This window comes from Python bivittatus, unplaced genomic scaffold (genome assembly GCF_059951505.1).
Source record: "Python bivittatus isolate LINGU-HERP-01145 unplaced genomic scaffold, Pbiv_v1 ctg000840_np1212, whole genome shotgun sequence".
Lineage (NCBI taxonomy): Eukaryota > Metazoa > Chordata > Lepidosauria > Squamata > Pythonidae > Python > Python bivittatus.
Genome location: NW_028277113.1, coordinates 28,750,646 through 28,772,837, shown reverse-complemented (window position 1 = coordinate 28,772,837; position 22,192 = coordinate 28,750,646). Strand labels below are relative to the sequence as shown.

At 36.8% G+C, this 22,192-nt stretch overlaps 1 protein-coding gene across 1 annotated transcript in view; it reads left to right on the top strand.

Annotated features, from left to right (window-relative positions):
• Positions 1–22,192, top strand: part of LOC103056480 (cadherin-7) — a 96,747-nt gene that overhangs the window by 33,508 nt on the left and 41,047 nt on the right. The window contains exon 2 of the mRNA XM_007431460.2: positions 5,929–6,223. Within this exon, the coding sequence (XP_007431522.1) occupies positions 5,929–6,223 (295 nt within the window). The remainder of the gene's footprint in view (positions 1–5,928; positions 6,224–22,192) is intronic.

The following is a 22,192-nucleotide window of genomic DNA, read 5'->3' as shown; positions in this document are numbered from 1 at the left end:
CACTTTTCCAAACCTTTAAAGATTGCTTTATGGCAAAAAACCTGGTATTAAAGAATCTGATATTTATCACAGGTCAGAAGGGAAGATGTACTCTTAATACAGTATGTCCGAAATGTTTCTTCCAGAATTCTCTAAGTGGATGCTAATTATGCTAATTGGGAATTCTAGAATTTCAGTTTTAAGACATGTGGAAGTTGGAAATCTATTTATATAACTATAGAGTAATATAGTATATAATGATATCTAATGCATGACAATTGTGAAAATTGCTGAGAAAATGCAAATCTGACTCTTTCCAACATATTTTGGTAATACATTGTTCCCTTGTCATGTCCTTTCATTTTCCTCTTGTTGGCACTAAAACATTCATAATAGTATTCACAAAGCTCTTCAGAGTATTCTCTACAGCAGTGGGAACATTGCTAATGTTGTAATGAGCCAACCTATGGTAATTATTAAAAAAAAAAAGGATCAAAGTTTTTAAGCACAGAATTCTTTGCTTTTTAAAAGCAACTTTTATTGAAAACCCAGAGAATTCAGTACTAACATCATGTTAGAAGTGTTAGCCTTTGGAAATCAAAGTAAACTATAATAATATTTTTAGTTCTCTGAGTAGCAATTATTCATTAAAGCACTACACACTAATTGCTATCATAAGTGCACAAAGAGCAAATGCAGTAATTTAAATCATACAGTGGCTATAAATCAATAATGTAGATGTGAAACAGGAACTCCCTTAGTTAACATGGACTTTTTAAAATATATTTTTTATTCCTCAAATAAATTAGGTTCTTCAAATGAACAGGATAATCCCAGCTCAAAGATGTGCTGGCTATAGAAAGTTTAAGATGAGATCTAAGCTTATATCTTAAAAGTGTCACCTCTTTTGTGGGTGTCAAAGTCTGCACACTCAATTCCCAAGTTCAGTAAACCCTCTGGAGTCCATTTGGTTCCATCAAGGATTTCTTTATTGAGAAACAATACAGCACACTATAGTTTGTTGAGTCTGATTTTCCCTAGTGTAAAGCTTTCCTTTTAACCCCCCCCCCGCTTCTCTACTGTTCCCACTTGAATGTCTTCACACTTGTTCCCGGGTCTCATGGCTGCTTGACCTTGTTGGCGCCTCCAACTAAGATAATGGTTGCACCTGGCTCTTGTTTTATTTCCCCCCCTCCTCCTGACTTTTATGGCAGAAACCAGCAAGCGGTTATACAAATCATAGTCTTATCTTTAACTAACATTTAATCCTGCTAACTATACATCACTATTCTACATTCTTAACATGCTTTCTACTGGCTTTGAATAATAGTTTGCACAGGTCCTAACAGTGAGACCTGCATTGGGTGCCAATTTGCTTCCGGTTCCAATTCAAGGTGCTGCTTATCACCTTTAAAGCCCTACATGGCTTGGGATCAGGTTATTTGAAGGACCACCTCACCCCAGTTATACCTACCTGGCTCACCAGAGCGGGGAGGCAGGGTGTGTTGTGGATCCCTTCAATAACGGAAGTACATCTAGTGGGACCAAGAAAAAGGGCCTTTTCCATGGTGTCTCCCTCCTTATGGAATATTATTCCCCCAGAGATAAGACCACCCTTACCCTAATACTTTTCTGGAAGGCCCTGAAGGCATGGTTTTGTCAGCAGGCCTGGGGACCCCAGGGTGATACAGAACCAATCAAATGGTCAGTTTGAGTGTGTCTGCTGCCACCATGGGGAGTTTGGGGGTTATTGGTTTTTTGTACAATGGATTTTAATTCTGTAAGCCACCCGGAGTCACTGTAGCCATATAAATCTGTTTAATAAATAAATAAATAAAGAATTTCAGTGGACAGAAATTCTCTTCTGCTACAGGATACACTTTCTTTTGGCTGACTTCATTTCCCAAAATATGTCATTGGAGAAGCCAAGTAATGAAAAAGAGGTAAGAATAACAAGGACCCATGAAACCCTCCTCCAGCTCAGGATCCTCCACACAGTGTTGGCACAGAATTGACTAAGTCTAAAGGTATCCCTAACTAAAATCACCATGAATCTAATGGGATTTTTTTTAAAAAAATAAAAAACTATGTCCTAATCCCTTTCCTGAACAATTCTCACTCAGAAATTACCAAAGTCAGATGACATCACAATGTGGCACCTGCAGCCACCAGGACAAATGTACTAGTCCCCAGAGGTATAATGGTATGTGGAAATGACCTTGGGAGACAGGAGGAAGAGCTGCAGCCTAGACAACGGTCTGATAAACGAAATTTGAGTCCAGAAGAGTAGGCGTGTTGAAGGAAGGGACCCTCCCTAATTTTTGGGAGAGTAAAAGTGAGGGATGGGAGAGGTAGTTTCAGACTTGCAAGACTCTGCTAATGTAACCTGACAATAAAGATAGAGCTAGTACTCCTGCCGGTGCTTCTTGTCTGGACTACCTGGTTAGGCTAACAATAGTCTCCCTGACCCACCATTTTTAAAAGACTTGAACTCTTATATGAAAACACTGAAATCTTACAAAACCTCAAGATAATCTATTGACATTACTATGGTTTTGTATGAGATCATACAATGGTCTCTCACAAGATGTTGCAAAAATCCCACCAAATATCTCAGCTGAAACCTTTGGTCACCTTTCTGATGCCAACTTATCCCTGAAGTTGAAAACTGAAAGGATAATTCTCTGGTCTGGATTCTTAGTCAGCTCCTGCCCCATGCACTGACCTTGACAGGTGAACATGATAGTTGAAAGGAGAAAACTCCTGATGTACCCCAGAGCGGGTTGTTTGGGTTATCAAATGGAAATGTTAATGGCTCTTTGCACTGTGAGTCTGGATGTGTTTTATCATCTATCTGACTTGTACTCTAAGTTTCCTTGATCCAGATGGCAACCTTTTTTCTCTGCCAGAGTCTTTTTCCTGTCCCTCTCCACCATTATCAGTACTGTTGGTTCTAGCCCTGTCCCATGGGGTGATAGAGAACAAATCGAGTCCCTCTTCTGTGTAATGACCTTCTTCTGGTGCAATTTGCTTGTGACCAAACCTTCCTGACTGCTGTTAATTGTAGCATTCCTATCTAAGTGCTTGCAAACATGCTGTGTGATAAATCTATTTGAAGACCTTGTCCAAGTCTATAGTTTCCTGGGTTCTCTTTCCCCTTCTTAGAGATGAGGGTAACATAGAAAATAAAAAGAAAAAAGTAAGAATATAGTAAAGAGGGAAGAGAAATATATAAAAAGTGATTTCCAACCTTCATTACAAGTATAAACAATTTTTGTAAACTCCCTCTTAGTTTATAATCAGTAATCTCTTCATCCCATATCCCATCTCTTATCTATAGACAAATCCATAAAGAATCATCTTTTCAGACCTAGTGTCAGCAAAAAGTCCATTAAAGGTTACCAGAAATAACAACGTATCTTATTTTAACCTTGATCAAATAAACCAGCTTTATATTCCTTCCTTTTAATTCTAACAGTCATAATCTTTAGTCCATTCAAACAATGTCATAGAATTTGATTTCTTTTCATTTCTTCTTTGTGCCTTCTCAGAAGATTCTTCAAATCTTCAACAAGCCTCTTTTGTATATCCAGTATTAAAAAAAATATCCAGGTCACTCTCTTGGTTTATTATTTGTATTTCTCTTTTGTTTTTTAAAACTTTGACCGGTTTTTAATATATCCAGTAAGACTTCCTTTTCCATGCCATTCTCTTAGCCTGTCATTTGGAGATCCACTTTTGATGCCATCTCTGTCTTGTCAAATAAAACTTGTTCCTCATTGGCCATTTCTTTCATAACATCTTTTGAACACAATCTATCCATAGAAGCAAACATTGCTATCGACATGTTGATACTAAATTCTGATTCCATTTTTCAAAAATGTCCTTCAGTATTTTCAATGTTATAATCTTTTGTATCATTTTATACATCCCAGTGAATTATCCATTAATCAGGCTTGTATATTTTTCTCCTTTAACTAAATTCTTTAGTTGCCTCTAGTGTCCAGTTTTTAAAATTGCTTATCTTTATTTCGTCTTGCAAAAGCCCAAATAAATCTAATTCCCACAGGAAGGATTCTTTATAATTAATTTAAAAAATCTTATTTCAAATTTATCTGTATCCTTAATAGATTTATAACTTTCTAGGATCAAAATCTTATTTAGCCTTTTCCTGTTTATTTCATTTTTGTTAATTCTTAAACTTATGATTAAAATTTTCTTTCATTAAGGATTGAAGGAAAACTCACCCAGCATTTTCAGACTTGTCGATCCAAAGGTCTCTAATATCTTAAAAGTAGTTAACAAGAAATTTCTGAATATGATTTGAAAAGGAAGTTTGCAGACTTAGGGTCCTTTAAAAGCTGCTGAACATGATTGCAAGCATTGTTATTCCCATCTATTCCTGTCATCTTCCAGTGCTCAAAACCCACTGGGGACTGCTGTCTTGTGGTCTCCTCATGAGGAGCAACTGTTTGGAGCACATGTGGGCAATCTCTAAATCTCTCCTTGTCTGCAGAGGTTCCAAAGAGCTGGTCTACTCACTGGCTATTCATTCTTCACCATGTTCATTGACTCCTCTTTTCACAGAGCCATCTTCAGTCCACCATTTCTTCTTCCGGAAGTCAGAACTTTCCATGCTTTCTGATTACTTTTCTCCTTCAGAATTCACACCACTAGATCTGGCCACCTTCTTTCAGTGTTCATAAAAAACTTTTCTTCTGAAGTCCAATATGCAGGTCAGACTCTTCCCTATTCTTTCTCCTCTGGATATCACAAATTCAAGGACAAAATGACCACTTTCCCCCATCTTCACTTCTTTAACCAATTCCTTCCTGTTAGTGAGGATTAAGTCCAGATAATAGACTCCCTTGTTCTTTCTTCCACCTTTTGACAAATATACTTGTTTTAGTCCCTTTAGTGAATACTCCTGTCCATAGTAACTATTGAATCATTATTTTAGTTGTAAACTAATTTTTTGTGTTTCATATTTTTTTCCCATGAAGCAGGGCTGGCTTTTTGTGTGTGTGCATGTGCATATGTATGTATGTATGTATGTATGTATGTATACACACACACACACACACACACACAAATAAATAAAATGAATGTCTTATTTATGGGAAAAAAGTCACATAAAGCTTTCTCCCAGATTGATGTCATCTAGAAATGTTGGGTTTCAACTCTTATTGTTCCCTCAAAAGTATGATCTTTTAATGGGAGTTGTGTGTTAGCGTTCAACTCTGACATATTTGGAGAACAGATCATAATGAAACTTGATGAAGCAGATTAGCAAGCATATAGGTATTATCTCTACATAATACAGAGATAACATATATTTCATGCTTGTAGTTTAAGAAAGCTGCCTTTTTACATAAAAATACATAATAATGTTAGGATGGATTATTTAGGTTTCCTGTTTAGTTCTGTGATCTTTCAACAGGGAACCAGACCATATTTCCTATTAATAAATCACTGTAATAAATATGAAGGGGTATGGATTTTATGCAGATCCATTGTTTTATTTCTTCATGATTTGGAGAGGCCTAAATATTGAAAGTTTAATGTAGCAAGCGGGTAATGAGTACTGCAAAACCCAGCCTGCATTTCTTCAAAGGATTTCAGCTGGCTTTATCAGGATTACTCTTGAGTAAATAGTATTAGATTACCAAGGCTTGTAAAATCAACTGTGTTCTTGCAAAAAACCTCATCTGACATGACAGGCTTTTGAAAATAAGATTGGGTATGGAATGGGACTGTTTGACATAGGGGAGTAGCTGACAATTTCCTATCATTTGCCACATGCTGTGCATAATCAACATTTTGGCTTAATTTTCCAAGAACAATACAATTTCATATACAAAGGCATGACATGTGAATTATTTTCTAGCATATATTCATACTGCCAATGGTCCTGTAAGTTAATCTAATCTCTCATCAATTTTTTACCAGCTTCACTCTGATGTTGATAAAGGAGACGGCTCCATCAAATACATCTTGTCAGGAGAGGGGGCGAGTTCCATTTTCATTATTGATGAGAACACGGGGGACATTCATGCTACAAAGAGGCTTGATCGGGAAGAGCAGGCTTACTACACCCTCCGTGCACAAGCACTAGATAGACTGACAAATAAACCTGTAGAGCCTGAGTCGGAATTCGTCATTAAGATTCAGGACATCAATGACAATGAACCTAAATTTCTGGATGGTCCTTACACTGCTGGAGTGCCTGAAATGTCTCCTGTGGGTAAGTACATATGGCTTAAAATGTTCATTTTGTTCTAAATCATTATTTATTATGTTGACACTCAAAGGAATGTCCTATCTGTGACTTATTTTTTTCCAAATGGAAATCCAAACTTTGAACAACAACAAAAGCCCTGTTATTCTAAATTTCCAGGTGAGCTATATTGTACATTTTGATTTAGCTATTTCAAAAATAAAGCAATAATCCAGACCGATGAATTATTTTCTGAAACTGGCAAGATATATAGTAATGTTTTTTTTAGAAATTGCATTCTAGAATGTTTGATTTAATGCAGCAACCTCAAAAAGCTTCCAAGCTTTGTCTAACTCTTAGTTTAAAGATCACCTAGAATGCTGATATGTACTTCTTACTCAGCTGTCTCCTTTATCAGCAAAATTTTCTATTTTTCCCAAATGAAGAGGGTAATTAAGAGCAGTGGAGCTGACAGACCAGTGCCTTTCTAAATCTGAGCTGTTTTTCTGGAACCATCATGCTCAGCTTAGAATTAAACAACCACCTTTTGTCCTGCTCTGTTTATGCCTCTACCTCTGAAAAAGTAGAAAGAGTTTTGGCGATGAAAAGGAGAGGCAAAAGAAAAGGTACTTAAAAGATAATTAAACCATCTGGTCCTGCCAGATGATTTAGACTTGACTCCCAGAATCTCTTGCCATTGACCTGCAGTTGATAAGAATTGAAATCCAACATGTTTAGAGGACAGCAGATCATCTTTGTCACCTCTAGGACTTTGTCACCTCTAGGACCACAGCATTTTACTTCATCTCAAGCTGTATGTTGTTGAATAGAAATACCAATCCTAGATGCTTTGAGACACATGGCCTTCTTAAAACCATTTCAACCATGGGAAATGCCAGTGCTTTCTTTCACCTATTCTTATGTTTAGCATGGGTTCTTATATAAATATTTGTACCCCATGTCAGAAGTTATATTTCTAAAGGCACTTCTAGCAAAAATTTAAAATAGGATCTTTGGTGGTAAATTAAATTAATGGAAATGTTTATATGAAGGTATATTTTCTTCTGTCTGCTGTGGTCTTTGGCCAAAGGCCTCAGTACGAGAATACAAGTATGAATACTTTCTGAGTTTTCTCAATGAGTCCCAAACACAAATACATTTAACATTAAGCTACTTTTATTAAATCTTATTGTTCCGTTTATCTCTGCTTACGTGGAAATCAATCAGTCAGTTGCCACACCTACATTTCCATTGCAATATTGTACCCACTATCATAAAGAGAAGACAAATGCTGTGTGCAGAGTCCAATCATAGTATACAGACTCCTCTCTACCCAGATTAGAAGAGTTGAACACTACTAAAATACCAATAGTCTATTTGTTGCTGTTTAGATACAAAAATTACATGTGATCTTGTCCAAGTATAATACTGTACATGGATTGAAAATGATTTGGGAGAAATGCTTTGGACTTCATGTGAGTACAGTACCTCTCTGCTGTGCATTAAAGCAGACTAACTTTTTTCAGGGTTATGGGCAAGTGTATTCATTAGAGTTAATGCAGCTCTTGAAACATGTCATACATTTTTCAAGTCCTTGTAGATGCCTGATAAAAGTCAACTTCAATCTCAATGAATAATAGAGATGTGCTGTGTTTGCGAGAGATCTCAAGCACTTTTCCCAAATCCTTTTCCAAATCTGCACAGTCCATTTATTTATTTATTTATTTATTTATTTATTTATTTATTTATTTAATCTCTGCCCATCTCCCCCTAATGGGGAGCTCTGGGCAGCTCACATGATACATTAAAACAATAAATATATATAAAATTACAGAAAACATAAAAACTATACAAAGCAGACTATAATGTATGACTGCATATTATAATATTGCTTCCCTCTTTTGTGATCTCTTCTATATCTAGGAATGGTATATATCCATTGAACAGATAAGGAATACATGTCTGAGCAAAAATACTGAAGTTTCCTTTTTTGTAGTTATACCAAAATGCATGAAATTAAAAAGTGTGTACCAGCAGTTATTAAGATAGACAAATGTAAAGTCTTACACATTAGAAAGCATTGATCAGAAAAGTCTTCTCTCTCTCTCTCTCTGTCTCTCTCTCTGTCTCTCTCTCTGTCTCTCTCTCTCTCCTCTCTCTTCTCTCTCTCTCTCTCTCTCTCTTAAAATCTATGTGTGACCACTTGGTGAGATCATTGGTTAGTCTGGGGTGAGGTATCATCAGCATGCGAATGAATCCTAGCTATATACAGTCAGGTCCAGAAATATTGGGACATCGACACAATTCTAACATCTTTGGCTCTATACACCACCACAATGGATTTGGAATGAAACAAACACAATGTGCATTAACTGCAGACTGTCAGCTTTAATTTGAGGGTATGTACATCCAACTCAGGTGAACGGTGTAGGAATTACAACAGTTTGCATATGTGCCTCCCACTTGTTAAGGGACCAAAAGTAATGGGACAATTGGCTTCTCAGCTTTTCCATGACCAGGTGTGTGATATCCCCTCAGTACCCCAATTACAATGTGCAGATAAAAGACCCAGAGTTCATTTTAAGTGTGCTATTTGCATGTGGAATCTGTTGCTGTCAACTCTCAAGATGAGATCCAAAGAGCTATCACTATCAGTGAAGCAAGCCATCATTAAGCTGAAGAAACAAAACAAACCCATCAGAGAGATAGCAAGAACATTAGGCATGGCCAAAACAACTGTTTGGAACATTCTCAAAAAGAAGGAACGCACCGGTGAGCTCAGCAACACCAAAAGACCCGGGAGACAACGGAAAACAAGTGTGGTGGATGACCAAAGAATTCGTTCCCTGGTGAAGAAAACACCCTTCACAACAGTTGGCCAGATCAAGAACACTCTCCAGGAGGTAGGTGTATGTGTGTCAAAGTCAACAATCAAAAGAAGACTTCACCAGAGTGAATACAGAGGGTTCACCACAAGATGTAAACCATTGGTGAGCCTCAAAAACAGGAAGCCCAGATTAGAGTTTGCCAAACAACATCTAAAAAAGCCTTCACAGTTCTGGAACAACATCCTATGGACAGATGAGACCAAGATCAACTTGTACCAGAGTGATGGGAAGAGAAGAGTATGGAGAAGGAAAGGAACTGCTCATGATCCTAAGCATACCACCTCATCAGTGAAGCATGGTGGTGGTAGTGTCATGGCGTGGGCATGTATGGCTGCCAATGGAACTTGTATTTATTGATGATGTGACTGCTGACCAAAGCAGCAGGATGAATTCTGCAGTGTTTCGGGCAATATTATCTGCTCACATTCAGCCAAATGCTGCAGAACTCATTGGACGGCGCTTCACAGTACAGATGGACAATAACCCAAAGCGTACTGCAAAAGCAACCAAAGAGTTTTTGAAGGAACAGAAGTGGAATGTTATGCAATGGCCAAGTCAATCACCTGACCTGAATCCCATTGAGCATGCATGTCACTTGCTGAAGACAAAACTGAAGGGAAAATGCCCCAAGATCATGCAGGAACTGAAGACAGTTGCAGTAGAGGCCTGGCAGAGCATCACCAGGGATGAAACCCAGCGTCTGGTGATGTCTATGCGTTCCAGACTTCAGGCTATGATTGACTGCAATGGATTTGCAACCAAGTATTAAAAAGGGAAAGTTTGATGTATGATTATTATTCTGTCCCATTACTTTTGGTCCCTTAATAAGTGGGAGGCACATATGCAAACTGTTGTAATTCCTACACCGTTCACCTGAGTTGGATGTACATACCCTCAAATTAAAGCTGACAGTCTGCAGTTAATGCACATTGTGTTTGTTTCATTCCAAATCCATTGTGGTGGTGTATAGAGTCAAAGATGTTAGAATTGTGTCAATGTCCCAATATTTCTGGACCCCACTGCAGGACAGGAGATGCTGTAGATGTTCTTACTAGAGGTCTAGAGGAGTAAAAAAATTGGATGGGACAAAATAAGGTGATGTTGAGTTTTAGCAATACAAAGCTGTTTTGTCCATAAACTACAAGATCTGACAGTGGCATCTATGCTGGTTCTACATTAGGCTATGCACTTCCTGAAAGAGTAGATCTGACACTTGGTTTCTCTTGAATTCTACTTGATAAAGAGGCCGAGATCATGGCCAGGAGAGTCATTCCCCAACTTCAGCTGGTATGTCAGTTGCAGCTCTTTTTAGAGTGGAAGATCCTGGCAACAGTCACTTATGCCTTCATTACCTCTTGATTGGATTATTGCAATACACTCTACTTGGAGTTGCCTTTGAAGATTACCTAGAAATTTTGACTGATACAGAATGCAGCAGACTGCATCCTGGCAGATAAGAACCATTTTATCACTATTATACCTTTGTTGCAGATGGTACGTTGGCTGCCAGTATATTTCCAAGTACAACTTTATAGGTTTTGTCCTATAAGGCCCTAGAGTCTGCACTACCAAAAGATGGCATTGTCCAGATAAAGGCCCTTCCCTGAGCCATCAGTCCAGGAAGCACAGGATTTAGAAGAATGAGAGTTCAGAAGCAGACTTTTTCTTTGATGCCCCATCACTCTGGAATACTTTATCCTCAAAGTCCATGTAGCCTCCAAAGTTCTAGAACTTAGGGAAGTGCCAAAGAAGCACTTTGGCACTTATTTTAATGGTCTTGTAGGGCTGGGAAACCTCTCACGATCTGCTGTTTAAATTGTTGATTGCTTTAAATTATTTTTATGATGTTTCTGGTAATTTTATCTCAGTTACTAGAGTTTGTGGAATTGGGCAGGATATAAATTATGTAAATCATCACCACCAATTATAAATCTGTATTTTCATGACCATGTATCAGCAGGTTCAAATCCTCAGAAGTTCCAAAAAAAAAAAAGTACATTAAAATACTAATAACTGCTATAGCCACTTATGTTAAGCAAAGTCTCAGGCCCAGATGCCTCTTTCCACAGAATTCTTATTCATAACCCTAATGATTTCTTCTTTAGGAGGATGATATATATTTAAGTCTCCATAGTCTTATCAGTAAGGAAAAAGTGCTTAGGTGACTTAGACCATAATCCATACTTCATTCTTGCTGTAATGATTTGTAAAATCACCTGGGCTTTCCTAGTATAGATGTCTGGTTTATTGTGACATCACTTTTATAGCTGATAACAGCCTTCACTTTATATGCTTAAGGTGATATCTAGGGAACAGACAACCCACTGTTTTTTTGTTGTAACCCCTGGATTCCCCTCTGACTGTGTCATGGAAATTTGCCAGTTTCCCCAATGTTGACAGCATGGTTTTCTGTTGTTTTAAAGCAAGGAACAGATGAAAAATGGCTGTTAAAGCTTTCCAATAAGTTTACACTATTTACTGCCTCCTCCTCCTCCTCCTCCTCCTCCTCCTCCTCCTCCTCCTTTTTTTTGGGGTGTGTGTGTGTGTGTCTGGGTGCCTTTGACTCAGTGTTGGCTCTTGGCAACTGCTTGGACAAGTCCCTGCAGTTTTCTTGGCAAGATTTCTGAAGTAGTTTGCCATTGTCTCCTTCCTATGGTTGAGAGAGAGTGACTGGCCCAAGGTCACCCAGCTGGCTTTGTGCCTAAGGCAGGACTAGAATTCACAGGTTTCTAGCCTGATGCCTTAACCACTACACCAAACTGATTCTTGTCATCCTAGCTATGCAAACATAAATACAAAAAAGTATGCTCTACAGCCTTTGTAAAAGTGTTTGCCTTTGCTGTAATTGCTTATTTGGGAGTAAATTCCATTAAAATCAGTAGTTTCTGCGTAGATATATAGAAGGCTGTATTGTTAGACACAGGTCTTCCCTATTCAAAGCTGAGTTGAAATACATAGGATATATTATTAATTGTATCTCAAACTAGTTTTCTCTTGGTGTTTTTCATGGGACCAGTAAGCACCCAACTTATATCTAGATATTTTTTCCCTCAGAAATGGCAGTTTATAAATAGATGGTGCTATCTTGGGGGTGTGGAAAGCAAGGAGGAAAATCTGTTTTCTTCATTAGAATTCTTATATAAGTATGCTAGGAAGATATTCTTCCAGATTGCATAGTGAGAATATAAAAACCTAAATCAGAACAAACAGACTCCAGTTGTTGATCACTGTATTTGAAATAGTTTATCCCTGTAGCAACATAAAAGGAGAGGAATAGTTGAAACATTAGTGAGGGGCAGAGGGAAGAATAGTAAATCACTTTTACTGCAATATGATTTTATTAACATGAATGTATAAATGTTATTGCTTGCTTGATAGCTGGCTTTTTTCCCCATCGTTCTTTTAATACAAGATCAAAGTGGAAAAAAAAGGAGTAACTTCTGGGGAAGAAATGGAGATGAAGCAGAGGGATATCTAGAAGGAGAGGATACACAGAGAAGCCAAGATTGCTAAGGACAAATCACACCACATTTTTCAAACATCTATTTAAAGAAAGTGGCTTCTCTTAAAGATAGACAAAATGATAGAAATACATACTTTAGGTTGTCTTTGTGATGGATGGATGGATGAATGGACAGACGGACAAAGATTTTTAGTTAATTTTTCCATTTGTATTCTTGGAGTTCAGGACAGACGGCATTGAAAAAGATCTCCACTTTTCATCTTGGCCCTGAACAGTATTTATCTCTATCCTTCAAATTTTAATTATTATTTTTCTTTCCATTCCCTATGTTGATGTATAACCTTCCCTAAAACAAGTATTGTGAGGATTTCATGGTTTTAATCACCCTTCCCAACCTTGTGACTTTTAGATATGTTGGACTATAATGATCTGTTTAGTGTATAAAACTGACAATATATTTTGTTCAGACTCTAATTATATACTTACTTGAATGTATTTTAAAAGGTTCCTAATTTTTGTTACACCAGCTACTCAGGCTGCGTCTTCATTTCTGCCTATTTAGTAGAATCAGGCAGGCAAATAACACTAAAATGGGGTGGAGGGGAGGAACCTCCTCAGTATTATACGAAGCAAAGAAAACAATGTGTTCTGGACAGATACAGAAAGTACTATTTTTTTAAAAAGTAGGGGAAAAGCAAGACTCAGAAAATACCCATTCACCACATGGAATGTTATCCAGTTTCTTTGAGACTTTATTTTTATTTTTTCACTTTTATGGGTTTCTGAAATCTTCTGTTGTAACACGTTTTTCTACCTTTTTACATGTTGACTTTTTGATTTGTTATATTTCCAAACACGGACCGTTTTCTTTGACATCTCAACCATCTTATGTAGCATTTAAAAGAAAAGAGTAGGAAAGATTTCATAATCCATTTACTTCCCATCTTTCAGAAAAGAAACCAAGCTAAAAAAACTCCCACCCTGATCTTTCCCAATTGCTTCTGGGTATGTTTTTTTCCCCCATAGTCTTCACATTTCTGATCATAATTCCTATCACTCTCTCTCTGTTTGTGCACACAGATCAAGACACACACAACTGCAGCTAATATCCTCATATTATTCTCTTTGCTGTGCTGCTGATCAAATGATACATTCTAGGACATTCGCCTGTTCTAGTCAGAATTGCTCCTATGCCTGGTTTGTTATTCCCCTTTATTATTATGCCAATTATATTCCAGGAGGGCAGCATTCTGTGCACTGACACATGTTCTCAGATATTTTTCATCCATTGCTTGTTTACCAAGTCCATTTAGAGATTTTCACCTTAGGGAATAAATCGACAATCCTATTTCAGGATATCGTGGACATTTATCCTTGATGACAACCTTGGGTTAGTCACATCAACTGTATGTGTCAACTGTGACTTCCACCAACATCTGCAAACTGCAGATAGTAAATCTGCTTGATAACTTTTCCCTAAATGAAAGTGAAGTCTTTTAATCTTGCAGTAACTTGTTGATGTCAAAGAAAAAATGAGGTAGGGGCTAAGTTTAAGGCAGCATTTTAAAACATTAGTTTAATGAAAAGATGGCAGCATATTCTATCAGGAGTCTTGTTTTAAGGGTCAAATAATTCCCATGTGTCTTGTTACCCAGATTCTTTGACCAGCAGACACATTTTAAATTTTGGGAGCATGCCACGGGCAGTCTGATTGCCATGGGAGATTACAAGTCTTTGATTATTTTTATTATGGTTTCTGACCAGCAAATTAAATGTTGACATCATAAAGGGATAAAAGACAAAGTGCAGGAAACCATGACATAGGAAAGAAAGTATAGACAGTATTTAGAATGAACAATAAAACACCTTAAAGCTGGAAACCTTCCTGAGGCACCATCAGGAATGCATATTGCTACAGTATAATAAGTATGGATAGCAGGATATTAAAAGTAGAACCCAAGTGCTAAAAATGGAATAACCACATTAATTAAAAAAATACTTTAAAAGTAAATTCTATTGAGTATTTTAGTATTAAGTGATAACACAGGGACATGAGTTCATGTATTTGCAAACGTGTATAAGTAAAATCTTACATTGGTCAGTGATGTACCACTGATGTATCAATGCAAAATAAGAAATATAGAACACTGTAAAGTTGTATATTCATGAAATCAGAAAATTAAGAAAATATTTTCCTACATAGGGCAGCTGCAGCTGACAGAAATTTTGCAGCATTCCTGATGCTGTTGCGTCTGATAGCAAGGAACAACTAGGATTGTCCTCCAGACAGAAGGGACTTCTGTTTTCAGATGAAAGTATAAAGATGGAATGTAACTTACTATAGAAAGGGCATCAAGGGTGCATGTGGGCTAGGGTCTCAGGTTCCTCCAAAACACAAGGACAAGTTTGATCTACAAAAGGAATATTAATATATCTTCTCTTCTATAATGCAGAGGGCAAGGCATTAAGCAGGATTAGAGAGAAAGCTCAAAGGTGTGATGGGCAGGTGATGTTAAATAATTAGTTTGCTGGGTGGAAAGGTCTCCAGTTTATATACTGCCAGTTATGGTGGCCTAATATCCCCTGCTCTGCCTGAAGAGCTGTGTCAACCCCCTGCTGCTGTATTACAGCTCTCACTTTTGGGATCCCCAGGGCTAGGAGGCTGTTACCTGAGAAACCACACTGATGTAAGTCCCTTTGGATCCTAACTTCCCAAAAGAGGGGAAATTATTAAAAAGAATCATGGCAGCTAGGGAATTACTGGAAAACCGAAGCTGAAGCCCAAAATAGAGCCAGCATACATGGGCCCTAAAATCCAAGAGAATCAGCCCAGTTTCTGAGCGAAGTATTGTAAGCATGCTGAGTATACTTTTAGCACTAATATTAGCTTTATTAGAAATAGTTTTAATTAGTTCTCACCAGATGCCCGATCGTTGGAATACTGTGCTGAGATATCTCTAATGCCACCTATTACAGGCTTCTGCTGGGAAGGAGGAAGGAGGCAAGTGGCAAATCATGTGTTGAAATGTCATGTACTCTTCCATGTGCATACCTGTGTGCAACAACTCAACACAAATACAAAAAGATGGAACTTGCTTTGTGAATCTCTCTGAGGCTGTGGTTAAGAATCACTCAAGCAGTGTACTTCCCATGTAGCATGTTATTAATTGCAAGGTTTCTAGCTGGGGCTGAAGGTTTTACATATTATAGAACTGTAGTGGGATGGTTATAGAGATCCATGTAGTTTTACCATGTGTGGCAAATTATTCTACTGGTTCTGCTGCGAATGCAAATTATTTTTGCACGTAAGATATTCTTCTTCAGATAGTAAAAGAGCAAAGTTACAATTCCTTTACAAAGGAATTCTTAACAAAGGCAGAGAAATCACTAGAAAATAACATCTAAGTGGGATTATATATTGTTCATGGGTTTTGTATATTACAGAACATTAAATCTAATTCACATTTCATAGAATGATATATTTAAATGCCTTTGTGGTTATTAGTAGAGTAATATTTAATAGTGCATTAATACTGAATTTAGTTGCGTGAACTGCTTGTGTGGCATTTATCTTATATAGTCACAGTGACTCATGGTTTATTTATATGACACCATTTCTAATTAAACATCTCCTGCATTCATGAAATATTAAGGGGAAATGAAGTATCTACCTCACATTTTTAAAATTAGATCCATGACAAGGACTTTATTAATTGGATATTGAGGAGAGTAAAAGTAATTTCAGCCAAAATGAGCTATGAAAGCTTAAAAACTACCAATCTCTTTGAATGTACAAGGGCTTAAAATATATTTTAATTCTTAAATAACATTCTGGTTATTTAGATTATAGTTCTGATTACATAATGGCACCAGTGCTTTAGCAATATCATTATCCTATTTTTTTTTTCATATTTACTTAACATTTATCAAACTGAATGTGTAAATTTCCTATAGTTCTTTGCATTTTTCATCCAGTTTGGTTTCTCATTGTGCATAAACAACTTTGCACATGAATGAATTCTAGCCCAAAACTTTCTGAGTGTCCTTGGATTTCTATGGAAAGAAATGAAAATATAATAATATAATGGAAAGGAATAATGACAGGATGGTACCTATGTTCAAATCAAGATTCTTACTGTATTGTGTTCCCTCAATCCACAATGATATCTCTGTAGTTTGTAATCCTAGACATTAAATAATAATAATAATAATAATAATAATAATAATAATAATAATAATGAAGAAGAAGAAGAAGAAGAATGGAAACAATGTGTTAGTTTTAGAAAAGAGGAATATGCTTTCAGAAAATGGAGATTTGATGTGCTGAAGCTAAAGAATAGAAAGAAGAATCTTCTTTGCTTTATTCTTTTTCACTGATTCACAGATAGGTTTTACTGTAATATGGTGATTTGAAATCTTGTTACTCTTCAGTAATAAAAAAGTTGGTGAGTACAAACTAGAAAAAAAAAAAGTATGCCTAAACCTCTTTTTATTAAAAATGGTTACATAAAAATGACACAGGTATCATTGGATTGAAAAGGGAATTTCAGCAGGTACCAATTCTATTATTTTCATAAAAACTTTAGCCCAACCCTTTTTATGTTTATATAATAAGTATGAATAGAATTGTAGTATTTCACATTCTGTTTATTATGCCCACCTGAAATCCTCAAAGCTGGGCTTCATTGAATCCATATGAGATACAACTGATGATTGATACAAGGGTAGGGTTACCAGACCTTGGACAAAAGGAGGACTCCTTTTTGTCCTCATATCCTCTGTCCAGCAGGCATAGCATTGAAATACTGTCTGGCTTTTTGAGTATCTCTTCCTGAATAGTTTTTCTCCATGGTGCAGCACTTCCCTAATAAGTGCTAACTGCAAGTTAACAAGCTCAGCTCTATGATCTTAATTAGTTGATTAGTACCCTCCAGCCCACCCTTCCAATTGTCTGTGTCCTCCTTTGCCTGTTCAGTTATCTGATAACCATATGCAAGAACTAACTGGTCTCTCAGAGGAAAAAGAAATCTCTGTTACCCTGAGCTTAGGTAATCCAAAAAGCAGTAATTAGCACACTTATTATTTCTTTAGGTAAGAGTCAATAGGCCACATGTCGTATCTTCAGATGCACAAAAGTGACCTCTTAACAAATAAGTAACTGGTTCTATTCATCATGCATGGCCACCAGTGATTACATTCTGTGAAATACAGGTCATCTGTCTATGGCAAACACAGTGAATGATCTCCTTGCAAAGACAATTGGAAGTTGTTGTTGGCAGGAAGTTAATCATGCAAGGAGCACATCTGGAAAAGGGATAGTATATTCTTCAGTTCGCTCCTTTTCTTTTTCTTCATGTGCCCCCTTCAAATGCAGAATCATATAAAGTGGCAAACCACAAAAGAGATACAAAACATCTATATTCAATAGTATTAATGACTGTGAAATAAAGAGCTATGAAGCATAATAAAATGGATCCAAAATACAACTCCCAGACAAGTTAGAACAGTATAATTTACAATCGTGGTAACTGTATTTTGTTCCTTGACACTATCAGCTGTGCCCTTAGCATATAACACAGAACATACCATGCTATTATGCTAATGACCTTGATGAATTTTCAGGATTCCCAACTTGTTTTAGATGCTCTTTCTTCAGAAATAAATTAATGCCTTGGTCTAACTGCCCTTCCGTCCACTCTCATAGTTAGGCCTAGGGAAATGCTGCCATATTTGACTACTTTGTTCATTCCTCACTGTGAGTGAAGCTATGAATACTGTCTTCTATGTATTTCATTTCCAGATACTTTCTAGCTGTAGTACAATTTTGTGTTTGTGTTATTCCCATGATAAATACTCACTCTCTGTCTCTGCTTCTAAATTTTCCAAGTAATTAATTAACATTAATTTTGTGTGTGGTTTTTTAATTATATGACATTACATGTAGGAGATAGACACACATTCATGCTTGCTCACTCATTTTGTGCCTGACATTTAGTATTGTCTGGCTAGAATATCCTTGCTCTCTTCTGTACTTCTATATTATACTATTGGGAGAAGTTTTACATATAAAACTTGTTAAAATCCATATACAGTTTTACATATAAAACGGTATATGGCTTTAATCAATACCAATAGAAGCGAATATGTGTAGCTCAGGGTTGAACGGTGGAGTCCTTGCACTGAAGACGTAACCTAGCCGGGTAACGAAACGTTTGCAAGAAAACAGCCAAGCTCAGAGAACCCCAAGGACTCCACATTTAGTCAATAGTCTAATTCTTTTTTTCTTTTTTTTAATTTGACTCCTGGAGTTGAGCAACTGAGTTGGCAAAATCTATGATATCCTGTGTACATGGACTGGCATTAGTAAGCCTGCAGCATCTACACAAGTCCCCTAGTGGAGTTGTAGAGGCTGTCACTGAAGTTATGTATGCTTCTGTGGCTTCCTCAAGAATTACCAGCTGTAAAAACGGAGCTGATTGCTGGAGAAATTTGTAAGGACTGTTGTCAGTAACTGCAAGCCTCAAGAGCTATGGCTATGGTTCTAGAGAGATTATAAATTCTAGAATGGCAACATTTCATTCAAGAGAATGAAAGAAAGGGCACTTCTTATAAATAATAGCTATAAAAAGGAAAAAAGGAAGCCTTGGGAACTTTGCAGTATGACCCCATATCACATTCCCTGCAAAGAGCACAACACTTATATAAATCCAGTTTGAAATTTTAGACTACTTTGTCCAGTTGCCAGAACGTAAAATACAAAGTCAAAGAGAAAATATATTAACTGCTCTCAGTGTATGTTCCTTTTTAATAATTTTTAAACAAATACAGAAGATAAATTTCAGCAAGGGAATTGTAGACATGCTGAGAACTACTCTGTCCTTAAATTAAACTTGTAAAAAGCTGTTCTTTAAAGACACAGAGCATGGTAAGTATTGGGGTCCAATTCTGAAGACAGAAATTAGATCACATCATAAAGGAAAGACATTTTGTGTGCACTTAGTGTATTTAGTAAGCATGATACTAATTTCTTTATCCTGTTTGTAGACAGAAAAATTGGAGAACATTTCAATGAATTTTTCCACAGAGAAATTCCACAGAATTGTAGGGCTTTATCATTAGCAATGGCAGTAGCTACTGGCCACCAGAAGGTGATATTCTTCTGGGTTTGTGTGTGTGTATGTCTGTGCTTGTGTATATTGGGATGGTAAAAACACAAAGCTAAGAAATTTTGTCAAAAAAATTGATTCTGAAAGGGCCATTTCATTGGAAACATTCTGCTTACATTCAAAGAAATTCAAGCTGAGATACCAATATTTTTTAAAAACATAATAGATTTTTAAATGCCCATGTTATGCAAAACTTGAAGGAGAGTGGTAAGGAATGGATAGCAGATGATAAAGTCTAGCTTTGCAAAACAGAGAAAAGCCACTGTGTACCGTAATGCACAGAATGTTTTGCCTTTTCATTCCTTTTCACACTGAATAGTAGTAGATGGTACTATCCATTTCTAGCATACTGTACAAGCATAAACAAAGTGAAAAATTATAGGAGCTTGCCTCTTGTTCTTCCTCTGGAAAGTTGCTATAATTCTATACTCTTTTCATATTGTTACTGTGCAAGGAATAGATAGTACAGCAAAAGAAATAAACTGGGGGCTTCTAAGGTGTTTCGGTTACCCATTCTCCCCATTTTATTTTTGTCAAGAATCCAGCAATGCAGACCATTGGCTTAGGCCCAGATCCAAACTCTGCATGGATGATAAAGCAAAATATTTTGGAGTTCATGATGTTGTTCTAGTTTTCCTACTGGAACACTCTTTCTGGACTCTGTTCAACTGGTTTTTTTTTTTAATTATTTTTGGACACAAAAGAATGTACTGCTCCTGGTTGCCTTAATCTAAGAAGGTCTTGGAAGCTCAGATATCCCAAATCTCCAATAATTTCATGCAGTCTAACAATATCATACCACATAATATTTGGCTTTTAAAGCACCTGAGGTCTTGTGCTTTTCCAATTAAAATCAAACTCTTTCCACTCTACTGTCAAACCTCATCTGCTAAGAAAAATACAGAAGAAATATTTTCCCCTTTCATTATCCTGGAAGTTCTCTTTTAAATTGACAGCCTGTTTTTGCTTTTTCAAGGTTAGAACAGTTTTGGAAAAACCTATTTTAGTTGCTGCTAGACTTCCCCTCTCCTTTTCTCTCATTTTTAAGTTGGAATCTCCCTGCACTTTAGCCTGGGCTGTCCCTCTGCATTTTTACATTTAAGCAGACCTGAATAGTTTTGGAGAGTAGTTTGAGAGGTAGTTTGTCCACACACCCACTCATGAGAACTGCTTTGGCTGTTTGTAATTTACAGCGATGTCCTGCAAAGTCCTGCTGAGTCCATAAGCACCTGTTTTGTTTTGTTTCTGGATATATCCTGAAAATTTACACTCCTCCTGTAAACTGTTTTAGACAGATTATAAAGAAAGTCTGTAATAATTCACCCTTCCGCTAATGTCTCTTGCCCTTCTTTATAGCTTTCCAAATTCCTTTGCTTCTTACTCTTGTTCCTCCTTGTACACTGAGGTATCAACATAGCCATTTTCCTTGTCTATATATCTCTTCTGCCTTCTCCTGTCTGCAGCAAGCCTTCAGTTCTTTGCTTTACAATTTGTCTTCTGGTGAAGAGCTCTGAGTTTGTTTCTATTACTCCCACATCAGTGATCTTATGAGAACACTGTCTATTTAGGACAACATACCTAAAGGGTGACTTGAATATGTATTTGGGGGAAACTATATTCTAACAGAGTAGAGCCTAGACTGAAAGAAAACCATTTCTCTAGTACATAACCAAGCAACTTGGTGTCCTACAAAGATTTAATTACAGCTTCAAAAATCCACTTCTTTGGTCCTGCTGCCTAAGAGAATAATTTTCTACAAGCATTTTATTCTCAAATGGCTTATTCCTTAAATATGATAAAATAGGCTAGTTTTAAGTAAGTACGATATCAAAGGTGGTATGTTCCCTGGGTTAGAGGTGGCCCTCAGTGACAGGGACAAGGGATCTACAGAGGGTCTTAGAATAGGAAGGCTCTGCTGCATCAGGATGTGCATTTAGCTAATATGAAAATGCATATTAAGTTACTTATTTCAATAATGTGGGACATGAATCCTGCTATGATTCCTGATCATACTGATGGATTAGACCTGGAATTCTGCCTCATAGTCCTGCCCTAATGGCATAATGCATTGCATTGTGTGGGCACAAGCACAGCTATGAGCTTCCAAAAAAACTATATAAATGTATCAACGCTTACATACTTGCAAACATTGTACATGTGTTGGCATTTGCAATTTTATTGTAGGGGAATATTTGAGGAAGCCCTTCTTAAACAAACAAAAAGATGGAACCATTTTCAGATGTAAGAGTATTTATCTGTTTTAGGTGTCATTCATTAATAAAGGGTAGTGAATTTATGCCTTTTATATATATTTTTTTTCTAATCCTAAAACAAATTAGCCATAATATTCTGCTTCATAGTTTTCACAGTCTTAAGAGACAAAACAAAACTTTTTTGGACATACTGAGATGTCCGTATTTGTTTACACACACACACACACACACACACACACACACAGAATTCTGAGACCTATTCTGAG